The sequence below is a fragment of the Myxocyprinus asiaticus genome, chromosome 43, assembly GCF_019703515.2.
Source record: "Myxocyprinus asiaticus isolate MX2 ecotype Aquarium Trade chromosome 43, UBuf_Myxa_2, whole genome shotgun sequence".
NCBI lineage: Eukaryota > Metazoa > Chordata > Actinopteri > Cypriniformes > Catostomidae > Myxocyprinus > Myxocyprinus asiaticus.
In genome coordinates this window covers 26,896,370-26,921,203 of record NC_059386.1, presented here as the reverse complement: position 1 = coordinate 26,921,203, position 24,834 = coordinate 26,896,370, and the positions used below count along the sequence as shown (strand labels likewise).

The following is a 24,834-nucleotide window of genomic DNA, read 5'->3' as shown; positions in this document are numbered from 1 at the left end:
GGTTACTGATATGACTGGAGTCTTCATTATAATTTGAGTGGTCATGATTTTCTACATATATTGCAAAATTACAATTCATGTCTTTAGGAGTTAAAATTTTTAACAAGGAAAAAATCACTGAGTGCACATTTAAGCTTAAAGGAGTTTCTGGGTTCAAAACAAGTTAAGCTCAGTCGACAGCATTTGTGGCATAATGTTGATTACCACAAAATTCATTTAGACTCATCCCTCCTTTAAACAAAAAAAGCAAAAATCTGGGATACAGTGAGGCACTTACAAATGGAAGTGAAGGGGGCCATTTTTGGAGGGTTTAAAGGCAGAAGTTTTAAGTTGATCATTTTATAAAAGCACTTATATTTATTCTATTAAAACTTCTCTATCTGTAAAGTTGTTAAAATCATAGTTTACAGTCATTGTAGGGTTTACTGCATTACGTCATAATGGCAACGAAGTTGTAAAATTGGCCATAACTTTACACAGAAAAGGTTATATATATATATATATATATATATATATATAAACTTGTGGCATTAAATGTCATCAGTGGCATTGGCAATAATGATCTCTTCTTGAAAAATCTTGCTACTGTGTGCCTAGTTCAGGAAATTATGTCATTAAGCTCCTCCCTCTCCTCACCTGAACTGAGGGTAGGGCCAGACAGAAGCAGTCTGTACAGACAGAAAAAAAAAAACAAGGAACGGTACACAACTCTCTGGTCTTTGACAGAGCACTTTTTTTATATGAAAAAGACGAGTGTAACAGTGGATTTGGATTGCACAGGATCTATTTAAATGGATGTCCCAGAGAACTCCCCAGGGATCATGGGGCTGCTGAAAACATTCGACGCTTCGGAGTTTGGGAGTTGGGAAAAGATTGGCTCCGGCGGCTTCGGACAGGTGTACAAAGTACGACATATGCAGTGGAAAACATGGCTGGCTATCAAGTGCCCTCCCAGCCTTCACTCAGATGACAAGTGAGTAGGACTAAGAGTGTTTTTATATTTCTCAGCCTTTTGAGACTTTAAAGAAGTGTGTGGGTGTGTGTGAGTGTGTATTTTACAATCACAATCATCTGAAGGGCAAGTGAAGTTTGTTTTTGTGGTATATGGAGTCCATAATTCTAGTTAGTTAGGGAATTTGGGATGCACTACTGGAGATTTGCTGTTATATCAGCTTTTTGTTTTGGTTTCCAAATGTGGTCAAGGATCTACTGATAATAAACAGCCTTCAGCCATGGTATGGCCCCCCTTACCGCGCACAAATATGCACATATGCAAAAAGTCTATATATACATAAATGTCAGACTGTTTCTAAGGACTTCTTGAATACATTTACAGTACTCTTTCCATTTTCCACTTGAACTATGTCCCAAAATGACAAGGAGTGGCTGTATGTATGAGCTTTGTTTCCCGATAACCTTCCATACGTAGACCTTAACAAGACCTTTGGTATGCATACAGATGTTGCATTCACATGCATAAGGGTTTGTGTTTATATTTATATTATATTTCGGTACCCCATTTGCCCCATTCCATTCTTCAATACTTGTCTTCATATTTACAGTCTGTTTAAAAGTTAAATTATCTTTCAATAAGTTATAAATTAGAGTCAGTTTTGCAGTTTGAAACCTTGTTTTAAGTGGAATTCTCGAGCTGGTAGTTAACTCAATAAAACAGCAGGCACAAATACCATATGAAATTTAAACCTTCCGTTTTTTCATACATTCTGCATGGAATCACCTTAAAAATGCAATATCATATCCAGAGGTGTGTAGTAACAAAGTACAAATACTTTGTTACTGTACTTAAGTACAGTTTTTTTTTTTTTTTTTTTTTTTCCATATTTGAACTTGAGTATAAATATTTCTTTGGACTTTTACTTTCACTTCACTACATTTTGAAGAGAAAATTGATCTTTTTACTCCGATAAATTTCTCCAGACCATTACTTTACATAACAGGCGCAAAAAAAGAGAATAACTCTAAGTGCAAAAATGCGTGCAGATCGGCGATAGTGATGTGTGATTCATTGAAAGAATCATTTGAGTCGAATCTTTTAAATTTGATTCTTTTGAAATGAACAAAAAGATCCAAAAAACGGTCTGAATTATTCGTTTTGTGACTCATGAATCTGAATTAAAATCACAAGCGAAGCGTGCCAGATTACCTGTTCCGTCATATGTCTCCATTGGGGAAGACAAGGAACTGCTCCTTTAAGTTTAAATTAGTTTTTTGACTAATTTATTTGATAAGTTTAGGCTTAAACATTATGAAAGCTGTGAAATAATGAAGTTATGTGCGATCAGCCTCCCGCCTTTCCAGGAGACCTATTCATATAAAAGTAAATCACATGCGTTCACATTTTACATTAAACCAAGGTGTGATGTGTATGAATAATTACCAGCGCTCATGAAAATGTCCAACAATATTTATTTTTATATTTTATGAAGATGTGAATGGTCTTTGCCTAATCAAAACAGTTTTTCTTGTGGTTGCTAAAGTGTTATGTTTGCTTTGGAGCACATCTATGCAACAGGATGTGCTTACTAGGGTTTTCTGGACGGTTGCCAGGGCATGCTATGCAGATGTCAAGGTGTTCTGCTGTGTGTTTTAGCGCATTGCTACAGTATGTGGTTGCCAGTTTGTTACTGTGCTGTTGTTAAGTTGTTTTCTGTGTATTTAGCACATTGCTATGCAATAGCCAGGGTGTTCTGGGTGGTTGCTTATTGGCCCAAATGAAAAGAACCCACCCCCACAAGTCTTTGTTCTGGTCATTAATATGACTCAACTTTCTCCTTCAGTGTTCCAATTTTTATGGACTGTGGTGTTCATTTACACTCATCCCATAAATATGATAATTCTGATGTCATGACGCCATGGAAGGGATAGTTCATTTAAAAATGAAAATTCTCATAATTTTCACACCCTCATTCGATCCTAGATGTGTATTACTTTCATTTTTTTTGCAGAACACACACACACACACACACACACACACACACAAAAAGATTTTCAGAAGAATATCGCTGTTATATAGGTCAATCCAATGTAAGTGAATAGTGGCCAGACCTTTGAAGCTCCAAAAAGCACATAAATGCAGCATAAGTGTAATCTATAAGACTTCAGTGGTTTCATCAATGTCTTCTGAATGAATCCAATTGGAATTGGGTGACAATAGACCAAAATATAACTCTTTTTCGACTATAAATCTTGACATTACCAGTCTCCTTGGCGATCAGGATTTCAAGTTCAATTACACTTCCTATAGTGCCATCTAGGGCTCTGCGCAAGCGTCAAGCACTAGAAAGTGAAATCGAGCTTGAAATCATGATTGTGCCAAGAGATTGCAATGACAAGATATACAGTGAAAATTAGTTACAATTTGGTTTGTTCTCACCAAAAAATGACTGAATCGCTTCAGAAGACATGGATTTAACCACTGTAGTAGTATGGATAACTTTATGCTCCCTTAATGTGCTTTTTGTAGCTTGAAATGTCTGGCCACCATTCACTTGCATTGTATAGACCTGCATTGCTAAAATAGTCTTCTAAAAATCTTTGTTTGTGTTCTGGAGATGAAAGAAAGTCGTACACATCTGGGATGGTATGAGGGTGAGTAAATGTTGAGCACTACCAATCAAATTAGTTGCCTTGGGTTTAATGAACTGTTCCGTAATTTATGCGATTTACTTGTACTTTTGATACTTATGTAAATTTAAAATCAGTTACTTTAATACTTTTACTTAAGGTGTTTTCTCATGAGCTACTTTAACTTTTACTTGAGTCCATTTCCATGAAGGTATCTTTACTTTTCTCCCCAATTTGGAATGCCCAATTCCCCCTATTCCTCATGGTGGCGCGGTTACTCACATCAATCTGGGTGGGGGAGGACAAGTCTCAGTTGCCTCCGCTTCTGAGACTGTCAATCCTCGCATTTTATCATGTGGCTCGATGTGCATGACACCGCGGAGACTACCAGCTTGTGGAGGCTCATGCTACTCTCCACGATCCATGTACAACTTACCACGCACCCCATTGAGAGCGAGAACCACATTATAGCGACCACTAGGAGGTTACCCATGTGACTCTACCCTCCCTAGCAACCGGGCCAATTTGGTTGCTTAGGAGACCTGGCTGGAGTCACTCAGCACACCCTGGATTCGAACTTGCGACTCAGGGGTGGTAGTCAGCGTCAGTATTCGCTGAGCTACCCAGGCCCCCGGTATCTTTACTTTTACTCAAGTATGACATGGATACTTTATACAAAACTGATCGTATCTTACATTAAAGAAAGAGCTCACCCAAAAAATGAAAATTCTGTCATCATTTATTCAACCTCATGTTGTTCCTAACCTATATGACTTTCTTCTGTGGAGCATAAAAGGACATGTTAGGCAGAATGTTAGGGACTGACAGCTGTTAGGGACAGTCACCATTCACTTTCATTTAATGGAAAAAAATATGCAATGAAAGTGGTGACTGAAGCTGTCATTCTGCATTAATATCTCCTTATGAGCTCCAAAAAAAGAACGTCAGCTTTGGAACAACGTGAGGGTGAGTAAATGATGATGTAATTGAATTTTTTGTGTGAACTATCCCTTTAAGGACTTTTTTGTACATTGTACCAAAGCACTATTGACAAAATTATTCTGGCAAGTGAATTGAACCGTGATCTTTGGTACACAATCTTACATAGTGACATTGGAAGGACTTCCTTTAGGCATAAAATGTTTCAAATTGCCTTTGGTGAGCTTAATGTATGCATATTATGATACACAGGTCATACTTGTGATATCTGAATGTTTGTGTTCTGCTCTGTTTGGCAATGGGGATGTCTGCAAGGCAGAAAAAGATATTACACTTGGACAGGACACAATGAATCAGTGTCAGCTGACTACTATTGATTCTCCATCTTACTTGGTTATTTTTCATTACTGCTTGAAGACATGTGTATGAAGTTACATATTTTCCCCCAAGGTTCAGTCTAATTGCACTGTAATGCATTTCTATTCTGTTTAGTTGTGGGGTTATAATTTGTCCCTTCCTGGTCTAAATCCAGAGGAGTGTTCTACTTGTGTTATCAGTGTAGTTGCAGCATTTAGCAGCATTTTTTAATATATTTGGGGGACAAGGCTGAAATATTCGACTTTTAGTATACACAAACATATAAGCAGATCCATGAAGGGATAGTTCAGTCCAAAATGAAAATTCTGTCTCATTAATTAATTTGTTCCAAACCTGTGTGACTTTTTTCTTCTGTGGAACACAAAAGGAGGTGTTAGGCAGTGACAGCCTCAGTCACCATTAACTTTAATTTTATGGAAAAAGAAAAGATGCAATGAAAGTAAATAGTGACCGAGACTAATATAAGGCCTGCACAGAAGGTTTACAGGTTTGGAACAACATGAAAGTGTGTAAATGATGACAGAATTTCCATTTTTTTTGTGTGAACTATCCCTTTATTGCCTTATGATTTTATGATCAGAGGTGCCATGTTATCATGCACATTTTCTTGTAACACATGCTTTTATATGAGGGTGTCACTTTACGTCATCAAACAACTAGAGGGAAAGAAAATAAATATAGGGAATCTGATAGGAATCCTATGCTTGCTGTTCCCTGTGACCCTCAGTATAGCAGGTTATCAGCACCTGTGATCAGCAAAGTATAAGAATTCAAATTTAATTCCCCCACCTAAACAGAGCACAGACTTAAAAGCTGGCTTTGTCATCCTTTGCTCTATCAGGCCTCTGCTTTTGTAGAGTTGCCAAACCGGTTGAGCTGGAACAGTTTTTTTTTTTAAGAAGGGCTTTTGTTTAGCTGAAAAGGGTGGCAGAACAGTGTAAGGGGCAGCAGAATGGGTAGGATAGTGTTAAGTGTTCACTATGCACTCCCTAATAATTTACTCACTCCTTGCCTCCCATTTGTCCATCCCTGTGGGAAATGCAGTACTGTCTGCCACCAGACTGTATTAGAAATTATGCTTCGGTTCTGTTGGTCAGATTGGATTTTGAGGGGGGTTAATACACTCGGTGACCTATATGAGAGTGGAGTATTGAGACCTTTTGAAAATTTGGTTCAAAATTTTGGGATTCCCAGATCTCAATTTTATAAGTATTTACAGCTGCGCCACCTACTCTGCACTGTTTTTGGGAGTGGCACGCACCCCACTAGTGTGGCAGATACTCTGGGAGTGGTGATTACTGCTTTTGGAAAAGGTCATGAGGCATCAGTGTATTACTCCCTGCTAATTCTGGGGTACGGAGCTTTAAATTCCCTCAAAAGATTATGGGAGGAAGATTTAAATCATTTTTGGAGGAGGGACTGTGGGCTAGGATTCTTAAAAACATCATGTCTGCATCTAGAGATGCAAGGGTACGCCTTATGCAATTTAAGATTCTACATGGATTTTATTGGACCCCTTCTAAATTGTATAGGCTTGATCTTAAGGACACACCCACCTGCTGGCGATGCCATTTAGAAGATGGAGATACCACCCATCTTTTTTGGGGGTGTCGTAAGATACAGGAGTTCTGGTTGAGGGTCCAGAATTCGTATTGGGTACTCGGATCTCCTTTTGCCCCAGGCTCTGTAGTTTGGGTGACGGGGTGGTCATTGATGTAGGAGATAAGTACATGAAGAATTGGATCCTGGCCAGTGTTATGGTGGGCAGACAGGTTATCCTTAGAGGATGGAAGTCAGCTGGAGCCCCCTCGTTTCGTGAGTGGTGCGAGGAGATGGGCAGGGTGGCAGCTTGGGAAGAGTTGTCATATAGAAGTCTAGGCAACATGGATATGTTCATCAGGAGGTGGGGCAGCTATTTGGCCTGTTTGGAGGGCTTTCGGGGAGGGGCAGTGGAGGGAGACGTGTTGTTTTAAATGTGTATGTTGTAGCCTTTTTGTTTTTGAACATATACTTTTTTAAATGTATTTCTAAATATTTTCTTCTGTTTTATTGTTTGTTTGTGTGTCTTTGTCAATTGTATTTGACCACGGGGGTATCTGTTTGTGTTGGGTGGTGGGGTGGGGTGGTTAATGTTTGGGAGGAAGGGTTGTAAATAAAATAATGTGATTCCAAATATTCTGTTATTTATTTTATATGTTATATGGAATCAATAAAAACTTTTAATAACAAAAGGAAATTATGCTTTGGGTGTTTCGGCTTTTTAAAGCTGGTTTTAAAACAAGCACATTCATGAGGAATAGGAAAATGTCAACACCATGGTGTAGTATTATCAGTTATACATACATTTAATATCGTAATACCTATATATATATATATATATATATATATAATATTCTGCACATGCTAAAAATGTTAGTGAGAAGTATATGGTCACTTTGATTTCTTATGAGTATTAAAACGCTCAGTCAACTAATAAAACTATAAAGGAAGATGCTGACTTCCTGTGACGTCGCATGTTTTTTTAATGGGTGTTATGACTCGCCATAAGAGATGTTTTAGTTCCTTCTTGCTCACCAAGACATTATTTTGTATTTGAATGGAGATTAAAAATAAAGGTGAAGTGTGTAATTTCTGTGCCACTAGTGCTACTAAACGAAATTGCAAAAATTAAGACTTTTTAAAACAGATTTTAAGAACACTATGTCTGTCTTCCATTGGTCAGAAAACAGATAGCCCCACCCCAAACTCTCCCCATTGCTGAGCCATATTTTGATAGTGCAGCAGAGATGCAATGTTTTCAAGGAAACCATCCTACAAGTGGCTTACTTATAGTTGTTTCTGCACATTAAACTGGGATAGAAGTATTTCAACACTGACATTTTTTTAATTAATAATAAGACGTTTGATTTATTAAGTGCCTTTCCCACAGCTCAAAGTCGCTTTACAGTAGAATTAAACAGTCAACAAAAGAAGCATAACACCACTGACAACTTTGAAGTTGCATTTAAGAGGTAGGGGAAAAGTACTGTGAAAATAGATTATATAGATGTCTTTGTGAGTGTGGACTTCGTGTGGCCTACATGTCTGATGTCTGTGTCTCACATCTGACTTCCTAATAATAAAAGGTAGTTGGATAAGAACAAACAGAACAAAGAGCCGTTCATACAGCCCCATATCAGTCAGTTATAAGGACTGAAATGTAATTAAAAAGATGATGTTATATGAATATATGCTACCGTAAACCATTAGTTAATATTAAAAAACATAGTGTCATTTTTCTTAATACTCTTCCGGACTGAGTATTAAATGAGTCAGCTCTGTTGATGCGCTCAGGTCCAACAAGTTTTTATTCATTCCCTTGTTGTTTTTGTAAAAATTTACCACTGTGATAATGATGGAATGTTATATTTAAAGGGACAGTTCACCCCAAATCAAAAAATCATTTACCATTTGTTATTCCAAACCTGTATGACTTCCATGGAACACAAATAGAGATGTTAGACAGAACGACAGTCTATCACATTTCCTTATGTGTTCCACAGAAGAAAGAAAGTCACACGGGTTTGGAACAACATGAGGGTGAGTAAAAGATGACAGAAGTTTTATTGTAAGGCTAATACACTCTTCATTTTTTTTATCGCCTTTTCTCCCAATTTGGAATGCCAAATTCCCACTGCTTAGTAGGCACCTCATGGTGGCGCGGTTGCTCACCTCAATCCGGGTGGTGGAGGACAAGTCTCAATTGCCAACACTTCTGAGACAGTCAATCCACGCATCTTATCACGTGGCTCGTTGTGCATGACACCATGGAGACTCCGCATGTGGAGGCTCATGCTACTCTCCGCGAACCACGCACAACTTACCACGCACCCCATTGAGAGCGAGAACCACTAATCATGACCACGAGGAGGTTACCCCATGTGACTCTACCCTCCGTAGCAACCGAGCCAATTTGGTTGCTTAGGAGACCTGGCTGGAGTCACTCAGCACACCCTGGATTAGAACTCGTGACACCAGGGATGGTAGTCAGCATCAATACTCGCTGAGCAAGACTAATTCTTTATAAAATGGCAAATTGATATTTTAGCAACGCTGCCTGCAGCCAATATACTGTATGTTTTCTAACACATAGAGACAAAGACAGTCCACTTAACACACATACACACACACACAAATCCCTCGCAGGTAAACAAATTCACTACTACATATATATGATTTACACCCTATTACAGGTGTGATTAATTGGTTGACAGGTTAACTTGTTGTCCATTTAGGGAGCGTGCAGAGCTCTTGGAGGAGGCCAAAAAGATGGAGGCGGCTAAATTCCGCTACATCCTCCCTGTATATGGGATCTGCAGTGATCCACAGGGCCTGGTGATGGAGTATATGGAAACGGGCTCCCTGGAAACCTTGCTGGCCTCAGAGCCTCTGCCCTGGGAACTGCGATTCCGCATCATCCATGAGACAGCGGTGGGCATGAACTTCCTGCACTGCATGAATCCGCCACTTCTTCATCTTGACCTTAAACCTGCCAACATCCTGCTGGACGCACATTACCATGTCAAGGTAAGAAAGCGGAAGCTACTTCTGGTCTTCAAAAGGTCTTGACTTCTTGTTAAAGAGGTGATGATGACCTTAATTGCTGCGATAATGACAAGTCCTTAAGTTATTTTGCATCTTTATCACTTAAAGTGACAGTACACCCAAAAAGGAAAATTCTGTCGTTATTTACTCACACTCATTTCATTCTCATTTCAAAATCCAAATCACTTTCTTTCATGGAACACAAAATGAGATGTTAGGCGATATGTTAGTCTCAATCTTTTTTCCACACAATGAAAGTGAATGGTGACTGAGGCTAACATATTCACTTTCATGACATCTTTTTTCCACACAATGAGAGTGAATGGGACTGAGGCTAACATTCTGCCTAATATCTCCTTTTGTGTTCCATGGAAGAAAAAAGTTATGAGGATGAGTAAATTATGACATTATTTTCATTTTTGCGTGAACTGTCCCTCTGACCCCATGAAATGGCTTAACGAGCAGTTTTCTTTCCTGTGTTGACGTATTTCCTATAGAACGGATCACCCCACTTTTTTAAATAGCCAGTGAATCTTGATTTGCTATTTCCTTGTCAGTTGCAAGTCGTATTGGGGGAGGGACTTTCTCATTCTAGAGAGCATTTGATTGGACAAAAGTCTGTGTACTGCGAGATGAGTAATCAATATTTTTGGTCAGGTTTTCCAGAAGAGAATGTACATTTTAAATGTGTATATACTATATCTGCTAAAAATGAATTTTGTCTGCTTTTAACAGTGCACTAGCTATGTTAATAAACAAAAACTCAAAGCCCCCAAACTCCCATTTTGATTTCATAGGGGCTATATATAATTTTTAGGGAAGGATTATTTTGTTAGGATCAAAATAAAAATGTGTGGTAATTTCACTCATATAACAGAGAGGTTGAGCCGGGGTGGAAAAGATAAACGGTTACTGTCGGATTTATATTTTTCATGTTCATGAAAACACCCTGTCGACATGATGAATGTTTATCTTAATCTAACATTGACGGCCAAACAACAGTTTAAATCTCCGTCATGTCAGATCATTGTGCAGGAAAGTTCATAAGGGTATCACAAGCTGCCAGTGGGGGTGGGGGGGTTCACACCTATCATTTTCTTTTCGAGGTCCCTACATACTTTTCCAGAAAATTCCCTGAGGGTTGAAATGCTTTCCCATGCTTTATCCCATTTATATCCAGCCTTCCCATGGATGATTAAGCAGGTGTCACGAGGGATGGGTGGGAATCATCGTCTTGGATTGAAAAGGCTGGATGTAAACACATATCCTGGACCAGTCTGAACAAGCTTAAGCTGGGCAGTGTTAATGACTGGCTGGCACACACCTGCCTACATATGCGTGCATACATTTACAAACAAATTAGGGCTTCCCCACCTAACAGGACACTTGTAGGGCACAGCAACATGCTCTTCTCTTTGCTTTTTACTAAGAACTTTCTCGTATCCCAGTTTAATATTCAGAGTCAAGTCAAGCCATCTGTGGGTTGATTTCCCTGAAAAGTGTTGTGGTTCTGTGGTGCTATCATTACATTGTATGTTTGAGTATCCCAACCATCCCAACACAGCAGCATTGTCTCAACCAACCGCATTAGTTTGTGGGCAGAGCTCACTGTTTGTCCGACCAATAGCAGGCGTGTGAGGAGTTCGAGAAACCTGCTTGAAACAAGACATTATTTTTTGCATTCCTGTTTGGAAATGACACATTTCACCTTTGAAGAACACCTACAAAACCCAAAAGACAAAAAACTAAAACAATAACATTGCACGTATCAAATATAAAAAGTGAATTTTAACCATTGATCATTTCATTTTGTTTTCCAGATCTCCGACTTTGGCCTAGCTAGGTGGAACGGTTTTACTAGGAATGATGACATTAGCCGCGATGGGTTCTGTGGGACCATTGCCTACCTCCCTCCAGAGCGGATCATCGAAAAAGATAGAATTTCTGACACTAAACATGATGTATACAGGTCAGCCATTTTTATTGTTAGTTTCATACATACGGTGAGAGAGAGGAGTTTTGTCATGTACTAGAATTCTCATGTTAACACTTTAAGCTTGGATGGGCCTGCCTTTTTTGTCTTGACCAATACAAAATAGGTATTGTTTTAAAGTGTAGAAGCTGTAGTTTACAATGCATATAGGCATTTTGACCAAAACTGAATAAGTGCTTTGAAATTTGCAGACAAATCAGAAGTGTTCTATTTTGATAATTTAGTAATAATCTTGCACTGCACATATTATTGTAAACGGTAAAAACATCAAACTGATCAAAAAGCCATGTGTCACTGTTGTTTTACTCACAGACAAAAATATAGCGAGTAATAGTTAAGTATATGTCTTTGACATACATGTTACATGTAAACAGGTATTGCTTATATGCCACATTTTTGTTTATAACTTCACAAAAAATAAGCAGAACATAAAATACACATGCCACTACTTAGAGGAGGCAATTATCTTTACAACGAGCCCAAACACAAAGTATATGGATGCATAGATCATTATATAATCCTCAGGAAGCTCAATGTGCACACAGCACATAATTTGCTATCTGGCTAAAAACAAGTTATCTTTCCTGGATCAGATGATTCAGCACATTATCCAGTGTCATGGAATGCTAAACCAATTGTATTAGGATTCAGATCAATGCAACCAGAGGTGGAAGTAATCCAAATATGGACAGAGAGGATCGTTCACTGTAATAACATATGGCCACCACTAGATGGCACCAAGTACATGACACAGACTCAATGATGGCTCAAATGACACAGAATGGAACTGAATGAGATCTCGTAACTCATGCATGCCTGCTTTGGAGAGAGTGCATAGCTTTAGTCATTGTTGTATTTGCATGTGTAATTAGTTCTTATGTACAATTATTATGTTTTATTTGTTTTCAGATGTTTTTGGACACTAAGATAAATAATTTTTTTCTAAATAAATTTTGACTGCTTTGTCATATCAACACAAAATTTAACTCAATTACAGGTGACAGAATTGGGAACAAAACAAAGCAGTTTTTCAGAGCTATCTTATTTACACACTGAGATATATAATGTAAAATCAAAAAAAAAAAAAAAAAAGCTATTTTATGCTCAAGTTTTTTTGTGATTTTTCAGCAGTTTCTTGTGCTGAGAGTCTCAGAATTGATCAGAATCTATAACATTAAAAAACTTGAAAAGTTTTCTATAAAATAATACCAAACAATTGACCCTGCTTTTTTTTTTTTTTTTTTTTTTTTGTCGAGTTAAAAGCCTTTAATTTTTGGTATCCCACTGAAACAAGAAATCTTCAAAAACACCCTCAGAGCTTAAAGGGTTAACTGTAGTCATCGTGTTACGGTAAATCAAATGTGTGTGGTTAGAGGTGAATCATAACGCGTCCATGAGCTTTTATATCAGCAAGACTTTTGGTTAAAATTTATATGAATCTATGCCTTCACTTTTCATTTTAAATGCATTTTGTAACATTCCGTTTAGTCTCACAATTACTATGTACATACTGTAAGGTGTCACCAGATGCTCTTTAAATTAGTTTTAGATGTAGTGTAGCATGTCACACTGAAGGACATGTCAACTTTTCAAAAGTATTTCAGATCAACTATCCATATATCAGATCAGCTTCTGTTTGTCAAATTTCATGTTTACGTCAATGTTGTCTAACACCTATTTGTTGTTCCACAGTTTCTCGATTGTTATCTGGGGAATTCTCACACAGAAGAAACCATATCAAGGTAAGTCAGAAAGTAGAGTCCATGTGACTCAGGAGGTTTTATTGAAAATAAAATGTCTATACTGCGTTATTATTGCTCATATTTATTATGTGCTCAGTCATATTCTGAAATCCGTATCCCACATTGATCTTTAGCATTCAGTTTCAAAACATTTAAACAATTACGTTGATTACCGTGATTTAAACTGACTGGCACTGAAAGAGTGCCTTTGAGTGTTCCTAGGGAGATGTGTTTACCTGGTTGTGATCTCCAGGTAAATCTGCAGGGGCGGGATAAAAAGCCTACTTTTTATAGTAACCAGTAGTTACAAGAACTCAATGTGAAAGAATGAAAATTAAAACAGCCTTCTTGTCAAGAGGCAAAGAACTGTTGTGTTTGGCAGCAAGTGAATGGAATCAGTTGGATGCCAAACAATCCTTTCAAAACCATAAAAAAACCTATGTAATTTCTACAAGTACAATAAAGGTTGAAATAACAGGATATTAAATTAGCTGCCTCTGTTTGCTTTTTGACTTATGCAGCCGACCAAATGATTATAAAATTATCTTCAAAACAAAATCAAGGGTGCGTCTCAATCAGCTGACTAGTTCAGTAGTTAGGGCACTGACCAGGGAGTCGGCCATTTCTAGGGCTGTCCCAATTTAGTGCACTGAAATACTTCCTAACAATTCCCAGAATGCACCGTAAAATCAGGAAGCATCATTGCTCACTATGATCCCTTACCTGGAAACGTTATCATGTCTTCTAAAGTCTCAAGTCATTACAAATGATAGCAAGTGTAAAATTAAGAAGTCAAAGCCGTATTATCTTTTTAAGAGAAATGCTGTTTGTAATATCTTTCATCCATAATGTGCATGAAAGGGAAACAACCTTTTAAATATTGGAGTTTTTAGAAGAAGATTAAAAATACGGTCCCACTTTATATTAGATGTCTTTAAATACTATGTACTAATATTACAATACACACAATGCAATGTATTTATTGTACAAAATTCACATTTGCTGCTACTGAGGTTGAAGTACGAGTAGGTTTTGGGGTAGGTTAGGTCAGGTCAGGGTTTAGTGTAAGGGTTAGGTTCAGGGATTGAGGTTAGGTTGAAAGTGTAACGACAGATGTAAATAAATGCAGGTACTATAAATGTAAGTATAATGCAACAACACAGTTGTACATAGTAGTTAAAGACACCAAATATAAAGTGGGTCCAAAAATAAATTTCTATACTCATGATAATGCTGTACATTTAATATCTACCCTAAAAATACATGTCAGTGTCATTTTTGCAGTGATGATTCTGATTAATAACAGCTGTGTATAAAAGTAAAATTTCATTATCGTGTCTCAGGTAATTGAGTCAAAAATATCCCAGTGCTCAATGGATCAACATCTTTGCCAGTGCCTGAATTCATGTTCACGATATACTGATTCAAAACATAGGGAGCTAGGGAGCGAGATGAGACTCACACCAAGTGCTTATAGTTTTTAGTGGTCTAATGGAAATAATATGCTCACAATTATATAGATTGTTTTCTTTCTATTATTGGGTGAATTTCACGAAGCCTGCTAAGAACATGCTTGGCTCATATTACACACCAAAATACGAAGAAAAAGTATTTTTAAAGGAATTGTTCACCCAAAAATTACAATTATGTCATCAGTTACTCACCCTCATGCTGTTCCAAACCTATATGACTTTCTTTCTTATGTGGAACACAAAAGGAGATGTTTGGCAGAATGTTAGCCTCAATCCCCATTCAGTCTCATTCTATGAAAAAACTATTTTTTAAATTTTCATGTGCGGCAGATACACTAATGTTACTTATTTGCTTTCTCTGTTTCATAGGGGAGAATAACATCCTGCACATAATGGTAAAGGTCGTGAAAGGGATTCGTCCGGATCTGGGGCTTATTCCTCGCATTCGACCTCAGGCCTGCTCAGGGTTCCTGTCCCTCATGCAGAAGTGCTGGGCACTTTCCCCAGAGGCTAGACCCAGTTTTCAAGGTGAGTGTCATTTGCTCCGATCTGTCATTATGCTGCTAATGAACATGACCTGCTGACTCACGGGAAACAAGAGTTGCATTGCAACACTGATGTGACAGAGTTTGGCAGAAAACGGGGTAAATTAAATGCCATGTGATAAGATTCATTATGAAACTCAAATATTTTTAATTGGGGGGGATTTTTCCCCTTTTTCACCCAATTTGGAATGCCCAATTCCCAGTGTGCTGTTAAGTCCCCGTGGTCGCGTAGTGATTCGCCTCAATCCGGGTGGCGGAGGATGAATCCCAGCTGCCTCCGCATCTGAGACCATCAACCCGCGCATCTTATCACGTGCCTTGAGCGTGTTGCCATGGTGACATGGCTTCACGCCATCCACCGCGGCATCTGCGCTCAACTCACCATGCGCCCCACCAATCACGAGGAGGTTACCCCATGTGACTCTACCCTCCCTAGCAACCGGGCCAATTTGGATGCTTAGGAGACCTGGTTGGAGTCACTCAGCATGCCCTGGGATTCGAACTAGCAAACTAGCGAACTCCAGGGGTGGTAGCCAGCATCTTTTACCACTAAGCTACCCAGGCCCCCCAAACTCAAATGTTTTGAATTATAAGTGTTAATTTTCTTGTTCATTTTCAATTTTATTGGAACAAATGTTTTCTTTCTGTATACTTACAGTGGCCCCCAAAAGTATTTGGACACTTAGGGTGCACTTAAAATGTATGAATGTATATGCATTATATAACAAAATATCAATCCGTGTGCTATTTATTTATTTATTTTTACATAAAACACACTTTTCAAGCTAAACAAAAGTATATCTATTATTTTATACTGTAAATTAACAAAAACGAACCTAACAAATTAACCTTACAAACTCGCAAAGATGTTTTTGTCAGGTTTCAAATTTTAAAACAGTAGTTGATATACGGTTTAGAATTAAGACTTTGGAATAAAAAATTAAGTATTTGGTTACAAAGTAGAACATTGTAGAACATTCTCTACTAAGATAATTGTGTGAACATGAGGTAAACTGACTTCATACATGCTCTTAAAATCTCCTGGGGACCAACTGGTTTAATGTTATTGCAAAAAATAGCACAGAAAAGTGAAGTTAATTCTAAAAGTTCAAGAAAAGTTCTAGTATCCAGTAATGTTTGCATATTCCCCTTGGTTTGATATTTTGTATCTATTCCCATGATATTCAGACATTTTTAAGTGTGACTTAAAGGGATAGTTCACCCAAAAATGTAAATTCTGTCATCATTTACTCACCCTCATGCCATCCCAGATGTGTATGACTTTCTTTCTTCTGCTGAACACAAACAAAGATTTTTAGAAGAATTTCTCAGCTCTGTAGGTCTTAACAATGCAAGTGAATGGTGACCAAAATTTTAAAGCTCCAAAATGCACATAAAAGCAGCATAACCATAATCCATAAGACCCCAGTGGTTAAATCCATGTCTTCAGAAGTGATATTATAAGTGTGGGTGAGAAACAGATCAGTATTTAAGTCCTTTTTTACTATAAATTTCCAGTTTTACTTTTGATTTTGGCAATTTGTATTCTTCGTGCATATCTCAACCTACTGGGCAAGGAGGATAATTTATAGTAAAAAAGGACTTAAAAATGTATCTCTTTCTCACCCATATCTATCATTTCACTTCTGAATATATAGATTTAACCAATGGAGTCTTATGAATTACTTTTATGCTTCTTTTATGTGCATCTTGGAGCTTCAAAATATTGGTACCCAGCAACTTGCATTGTATGGACCTGCAGAGCTAAAATATATTTCTTTAAAAAAATATTGTTTTTGTTCTGCAGAAGAAAGAAAGTTATACACATCTGGGATGGCATGAGGGTGAGTAAATGATGAGAGAATTTTCATTTTTGGTTGAACTATCCCTTTAAGTGTCCAAATACTTTTGGTGTTACTGTATATGTAACTCTAGTCTAACGTTGCTTACTGTTTCATATAGAGATTACATCAGAGGCTGAGGAGCTGTGCACTAAACCCCATGAGGAGTCCAGGGCTTCAGTGTCTTCAGAACCTGAATCCCCCTGCCCTGCCCCATCCAGCGAGCAGGTAACATCAGAACATATAATATCTTTATGCAAGAATGTCCACAAGTGGTCAGTCCATATTGGGTCATGTATCTGATAAATCTCATATGTGATGAAAAGATGCTTTCCAGCAAGTTAAGTATGAGTCATTCAGATTTGTCTTTTACAGACCTACAACATAGTTTAGGTAATTAAGACTTCCTGTACCTCATTTATTAAGTAACCCTTTGGTATTTCTTTGTGTTTGTCAAAGTACATTGAGTAAATGTTTTATCAAGATGACAGTATTTCATCAGCACCAAAGAATGCTACCAAGTTGCATTGTTTAACTAGAACACATTTATCATTTCCTAGGTAAACATATGTAAAAGTTTATTTTAAGAACAATACCCAGTTCTTCATTTCTCGAAAATGATGCATGTCAGCTTCTGTAGATGCATCTACAGTCAGTAATTTATTCATTTGTAATCCAGATGGTATGCTCATGTTAACACCTTAAGATGCTGTGTAGCTTCTGCATTTTGTATATCTTTCAGTTTTCCCACGTTTATTTTTTCTCTAGTCTGCTCTTAAAATTTTAATTGGCTATATATTGCTAAATATTCACTTGCTTGATGTTTGGTTTTTGTATTACTAGACATTTGTACACTGATAGGTATTATCATTTAAATGTATTAATTCCTAGAAATGGCAGCTGACATACAAATGGAAAACCGGCCCTATAATCTCTATAAAATCTCTGGAAAATAAGCAGAGATCTCTATTGAAAACAACCTAACAGGCTGAATCCATTTGGACTACTTTGTCAGAAGGTGATGTGGCATAGTAATTAAAAGATCTGGGCTGATAACTAATAGGTTGTAGGTTTGAACCTCACAAAGGAGTGTACCGTGTGCTTCAACTGTTGTCTCCTTGAGCAAGAGGTCGTTCCAGGGGTACTGTTCTTGTAGTAAATGTAGTATTGTAACCCACTTTTAAACATCTGGTTGATAACTGCTTACTTGCATACCATGTATCATGGTCTGATTGATGGTCTAGGTTTGATTGATTTTTTTCTTACAAACAATCTGATGTTTTTCTTCACATGCAGACAAACATCCAAAAGCCAGTGAGGCCGAAGTCCGAAGTCATGTTACCTGAGAAAGACTACAGCCTGTCTGAGCTGCTGAGTCAGATTGACTCTGGGTTTTCTCGCAGTTTTAGCAGTGTTAAAGAGGAATCCCTTGAGAGCAAAGACAACACCAGTAAGAGACTCTCAGGCATCTCTTCTGTGGATTCAGCTTTCTCATCCCAAGGCTCCATTACGTTGTCCTTTGATAAAGAAAATGTGAATGGTAAGAGAAAAGTCACACTGGCATCTGGCCTCTAATTTAATGTGCAAAACAGAGCATAAGGGTGTTTTTGATTAAGAATGTTTTTCTATTATATTTTCTGTTTTGTTTTGTGTTTTGCTTTTGTTTTATTTTATTTTTTTATTGTTTTGTTTTGCTTTGTTTTTATATATATATATATATATATATATATATATATATATATATATATATATATATATAATATAAACACTAACGGTCAAAAGTTTTGAAACACTTGACTGAAATGTTTCTCATGATATTAAAAATCTTTTGATCTGAAGGCGTATGCTTAAATGTTTGAAATTTGTTTTGTGGACAAAAATATAATTGTGCCAACATATTAATTTATTTCATTATAAATCTAAAATGTAATTTAAAAAAATATATAGTTTTTGAAATTGATGACTTGGACCAAATAATAAAGAAAAGCAGCCAATAAGTGCCCAACATAGATGGGAACTCCTTCAATACTGTTTAAAAAGCATCCCAGGGTGATACCTCAAGAAGTTGGTTGAGAAAATGTCAACAGTACATGTCTGCAAATTCTAGACAAAGGGTGACTACATTGAAGATGCTAAAATATTACACAGTTTTGATTTATTTTGGATTTTGTTTAGTCACAACATAATTCCCATAGTTCCATTTATGTTATTCCATAGTTTTAACGACTTTACTATTATTCTAAAATGTGAAGAAAAACAATTATAATAAAGAACGAGTAAGTGTTTCAAAACTTTTGACCGGTAGTGTGTATATATATATATACAGTTGTGCTCAAAGGTTTGCATACCCTTGGAGAATTGGTCATATATGTATCATTTTTAAAGAAAACATGAGTGAGCAGGCAAAACACATTTATTTTATTTCTTATGGGATTCACTGTAGGTTATATATAAGGAGTGGTGGTGGCATAGTGGACTAAAGCACATAACTGGTAATCAGAAGGCTGCCGGTTCAATCCCCACAGCCACCACCATTGTGTCCTTGAGCAAGACACTTAACTCCAGGTGGCTCCAGGGGGATTGTCCCTGTAATAAGTGTACTGTAAGTCGCTTTGGATAAAAGCGTCTGCCAAATGCATAAATGTAAATGTAAATGCATATATGTTATAACAGAATGGCACAATCATAAAACAAAACATGGCAACAAAGAAAAAAATCAAAAAACTGTTCAAAAGTCTGCATACCCTTAGTTCTTAATACTGTGTATTGCCCCCTTTAGCATCAATGACAGTGTGTAGTCTTTTGTAATAGTTGTCTATGAGGCCCCAAATTCTTGCAGGTGGTATAGCTGCCCATTCGTCTTGGCAAAATGCCTCCAGGTCATGCAAAGTCTTTGGTCATCTTGCATGAACCGCACGTTTGAGATCTCCCCAGAGTGGCTCGATGATATTAAGGTCAGGAGACTGTGATGGCCACTCCAGAACCTTCACCTTTTTCTGCTTTAACCACTGGAGGGCCAACTTGGCCTTGTGCTTAGGGTCATTGTCGTGCTGGAAAGTCCAAGAGCGTCCCATGCGTAGCTTTCATGCAGAAGAATGCAAATTGTCTGCCAATATTTTCTGATAACATGCTGCATTCATCTTGCCATCAATTTTCACAAGATTCCCCATGCCTTTAGAGCTCAAACCCCCAAAACATCAGTGAGCCACCACCATGCTTCACAGTGGGGATGGTATTCTTTTCACTATAGACCTTGTTGACCCCTCTCCAAACTTAGCGCTTATGGTTGTGACCATAAAGCTCTATTTTGGTCTCGTCACTCCAAATTACAGTGTGCCAGAAGCTGTGAGGTGTGTCAAGGTGTTGTTGGGCATATTGTAACCGGGCTTTTTTGTGGCATTGGTGCAGTAAAAGCTTCTTTCTGGCAACTCGACCATGCAGCTCATTTTTGTTCAAGTATCGTTGTATTGTGCTCCTTGAAACAACCACACCGTCTTTTTCCAGAGCAGCCTGTATTTCTCCTGAGGTTACCTGTGGTTTTTCTTTTTTTTGAGCACAACTGTGTGTGTATATATATATATATATATATATATTATAGTTTTGTTTTTAGTTTTGATTTATTTATTTTTTATAGTTTTGTTTTGCTGTATCATGCTTTTGTTTTATATTTAGCTTTTTTGCTTTTGTTTTATGTTTTGATTTGTTTTTTAAAGTTCTTTTGCTGTATTTTGCTTTTGTTTTATGTTTTGATTTATGTTTTTTATAGATTTTTTTTTTGCTTGGTTTTAAATGTTGATTTATTTAGTTTTTTGCTTTTGTTTTATGTATTGATTTATTTAGTTCTTTAATGTTTTTAATAGCTTTTTAATATTTTATTTTGTTTTTTTATAGTTTTGTTTTGTTGTGTTTTTGTTTTATATTTTGATTCAGTGTGTTTTATAGTTTTGTTTTGTTTTGCATTGCTTTTTTTGCTTCTTATTTCTAAGCTTATTTTAACAACATCTTTGTAAACTAAAAATCATAAAGAGGTCTTATGAGCAGAAACCTGTTGAAGAGAACCAGATAATTTTTTATGCATCTGAAAATATACAATTTTCAAAAACATTTCACTGTTATATGTTTCTGTCCTACTTTAGACTCCAGTGAGTTACAGAAGAAGAAGCTTTGTGAAGCCATTCGTACTGAGGATATTGCTAAACTCATGAAGATCCTCCAGCCACAAGATGTTGACTTGCTCTTGGACGGTGGCAGCAACCTGCTTCACTTCGCTGTAGGACTTGCTAATGAGGAAGCAGTAAAGTTTCTTCTACTTAGCAATTGCAACCCTAATTTGCCCAACGTTTATGGAGCCACGCCTCTTCACCTGGCAGCTGAAAAGAGGCTGAAGGGAGTGGCCGAAATTCTCCTGAGCCGTAAGATGACCAACGTCAACGCAAAGGACGAGGACCAGTATACACCTCTGCATTTTGCAGCCCAGAATGGTGACGAGGCCCTGACTCGTTTACTTCTAGACCGTTGCGCCTCCATTAATGAAGTAGATGCCCAGGGTCGCACACCAACACATATTGCCTGTCATCACGGACAGGAGAATGTGGTGAGGGTTTTGCTAAGTCGTGGAGCTGACATCCACTTAAAAGGTAAAGATGACTGGACGGCGCTACATCTGGCTGCTTGGAAAGGCCATCTGGGAATTGTAAAGCTCTTGGTGAAGCAAGCGGGAGCTGATGTTGATGGACAAACATCAGACGGGCGTACACCTCTCCATCTGGCGTCTCAAAGGGGCCAGTATCGAGTGGCACGAATTCTAGTGGAGCTAGGCGCTAACGTACACCTGACGTCTGACGGCCTTCACTGTCCACTTCACATAGCTGCAGAAACGGGCCACACCAGCACTTCAAGGCTGCTCGTTAAACATGGCGCCAACATTCAGAGCCGAACGGCAAATGGCTGCACCGCCTTGCACCTGGCTGCCCAGAAAGGCCACCTGCCCACTGTTAAAATGCTTCTTGCAGAGGGTGCTGACCCGCAGAGCACAAACCATGCCCTTCGCACACCATGTCACCTGGCAGTGGAGAACAGTCATTGCGAGATCCTCAGGGAGCTTCTGCAGGGTTGTCCTGAGGTCGCTCACGCTCAAGACGAGAACGGCTTTACGCCACTTCACCTGGCTGTACGTGGTGGCTATAGAGACATCATTTGCGTCCTGCTTGAACACGGCACCGATGCAGCACCACACTCTCCTCAACCTACCCAAGAGCACACACTAGAGCAAACATCCGAATCTGAGCCAGAGAGTCCAAATCCTCTCACCCCCACAACTCTTCAGAGGAAAGTGGTCATTCTGAAACTGACCAGCTACAAAAACAATGACGGCACACAAATTCCTGAAGACTCACTGTGTGGATCGGCCCCTTGTTGAGGGCCCTACTGGGGCTTGAGGCCTCACAGACTCTTAAGAACTTTTTGCAAGCTATCTGTACTCGTACACACTTTCTCCCTCTTAAAGGGATAGTTCACGCAAAAATAAAAATACTGACATTATTTACTCACCCGTTATGTTGTTCCAAACACTTGTGACTCCGTAGAATACAAAAGGGGAATTTTTGAAAAATAATGAACACTAAATGAACACTAATTTTTTTTTACATTTTATAAAAGTGTCTTAAAAGTGGTCAAATACCACTCATGCTTTATAATGTAATTCCTCTGAATTCCTCTGTTGTTTGACCAAATTTAAGTTATTCGCTGAAAATCTTGCATCAGTTAACAGCTCACTTGAGGGGAAGATTATTAGGAAATAAAAACATACATTTTGGTCTGTTCCTGACATAAAGCTATCGTATGACTTCAGAAGACATGAAATATAGCGCACAAGTTGTATGGACCACTTTAATTATAGCTTTATGGTGCTTTTGTTTTACATTTTGGAGCTGAGTAAATGATGACAGAATTTTAATTTTTGAGTGAACTACTTCTTTAACATTCGTTCTTTGTTATAAAGTCTGATAAATGCTGGAAAAGAGGGACTCTTAGGGATTTACTGTACATATTGTAATTATATGGTTGTGGCCAATCGGAATATTGACAGGTACTTTTTCCAGGGGTTTGGGCTCTTGTTGGCTTTCCTCCTTAATAATAGAGTTATTTTGTGATTGGAAATGCATTTTTGTAGATATAAGTACTGTAGATAGACTCCTGTTGTTTCAATGCCATTGTTTTTGGAATCCTGTTTTTGTAGTATGTCTTTGATTTCACAATTTTCTTATTATTATAATTGTTACTGGAGTACAGTGATGATTAATGCAGCCTCAAGCAAAACTTTCTCCACACCCAAAAATGTTGCAGAGATTTGAGATATTATAGAAACTGTACAGATTAGAAATATTAGAATAAGCTCACCCTCTGAATACCAGTCAAAAGGTACATTCTTCTTGATCTGTCAGTGATGCATTGTCTGCTGATAATATCAAGGTGAATAGCAACGCCGTTAGGCCAATTATTGTTTAAATGGTTGAGTCTCTTTATAAAGATTAGTGTTTTTAGAGTCTTTTGGCTCATAGCATGGGAACAGTGCCTGAGGGGGATCACAGATGTGGGTAGACAGTATGGGGGGGAAGTCTGCATCCCATATACCCTCATGTTCAGACCATCGGCTCATTCCTGAGACCACTTTATCTTTTCATCGCTCTGTAAAAGCCTTTTTTTATGCCAAGGGGAGCATAGCTGTCATTACCCCTCATTTAAGAAGCACTGCTGAGAACAGGCAGCCTGTTAATTGCTAGGTTTTAAAATTCTCTGTTTGTAGACGACCATGGAACTGTTGAATTCCTTGTAATAAGAGACTTTTGTCTGTTATCGTTGGTATCCATGCATCTGTATATGTGTCTGTATAAACTAAATCTTTCATAGCAAAGTAGCCAGTCATCTGATGCCAACACCTCCTCTAGGCTTCACTTTGACTTCTGTAATTGGTCGATAAAGCTGCCTTGTCCTCTTTTTTTTTTTTTTTTGTACACAGAAAAGATATTTGTGTTTGCACAGTATTATATTTGCACACTTTTATATTTGATGGAACATTAAAGTGCATCACATGTATTTAAACTATCTTTTGTCAGTCATTGTTTTTTGGAGACCAAATATTGTTGTAGAAAGATATAAAAAAAGATACTGGAAAAAAGATTTGTAAACCTTTGATTTAGCAATGCTAGCTGGCTAACATCATTTACAAAAAGAGTGTGAGTGGAGTTGGTTGGCACATGTGTTATAGCATAAGAATAGATAATTAATAACCTTAATACACACTGCTTACAAACTTAAAGGGATAGTTCCCCCAAAAATGAAATTTCTCTCATGATTTACTCACCTTCATGCCATCCCAGATGTGTATGACTTTATTCCTTCTGCTGAACACAAGCGAAGATTTTTAGGAGAATATCTCAGCTGTGTAGGTGCATATAATGCAAGTGAATGGTGACCAAAACTTTGAAGCTCCAAAAATCACATAAAGGCCTCATAAAATAATTATAAAAATAAAAAAAAGAGGAGGGGGCAGTGGTGGCTCAGCAGTTAAGGCTCTGGGTTACTGATCAGAAGGTTGGGGTTTCAAGCCCCAGCACTTCCAATATGCCACTGTTGGGCCCTTGGGCAAGGCCCTTGACCCTATCTGCTCCAGGGGCACCATATCATGGCTGACCCTGCACTCTGACCCCAGCTTAGCTGGAATATGTGAAAAAAAAGTATTTCACTGTGTATGTG

At 37.9% G+C, this 24,834-nt stretch overlaps 1 protein-coding gene across 1 annotated transcript; it reads left to right on the top strand.

The window, feature by feature from the left end:
* The first annotated feature begins 584 nt into the window (after window positions 1-584).
* LOC127433618 (receptor-interacting serine/threonine-protein kinase 4-like) lies at window positions 585-24,165 on the top strand. Its single transcript, XM_051685662.1, has 8 exons — window positions 585-973; window positions 9,177-9,468; window positions 11,307-11,455; window positions 13,172-13,221; window positions 15,063-15,221; window positions 17,201-17,307; window positions 18,376-18,619; window positions 21,216-24,165. The coding sequence occupies exons 1-8, from the start codon at window positions 792-794 to the stop codon at window positions 22,496-22,498; spliced, it is 2,466 nt and encodes an 821-aa protein (XP_051541622.1). The 5' UTR covers window positions 585-791; the 3' UTR covers window positions 22,499-24,165.
* Window positions 24,166-24,834: the final 669 nt, after the last annotated feature.

Bases quoted from the DNA above. Each gene is read 5' to 3' on its own strand.
- LOC127433618 (XM_051685662.1), top strand. From the start codon at position 792: ATGGATGTCCCAGAGAACTCCCCAGGGATCATGGGGCTGCTGAAAACA. The intron at 15,222-17,200 runs GTGAGTGTCATT...TGTTTCATATAG, and splicing joins GGCTAGACCCAGTTTTCAAG to AGATTACATCAGAGGCTGAG. The intron at 17,308-18,375 runs GTAACATCAGAA...CTTCACATGCAG, and splicing joins CTGCCCCATCCAGCGAGCAG to ACAAACATCCAAAAGCCAGT.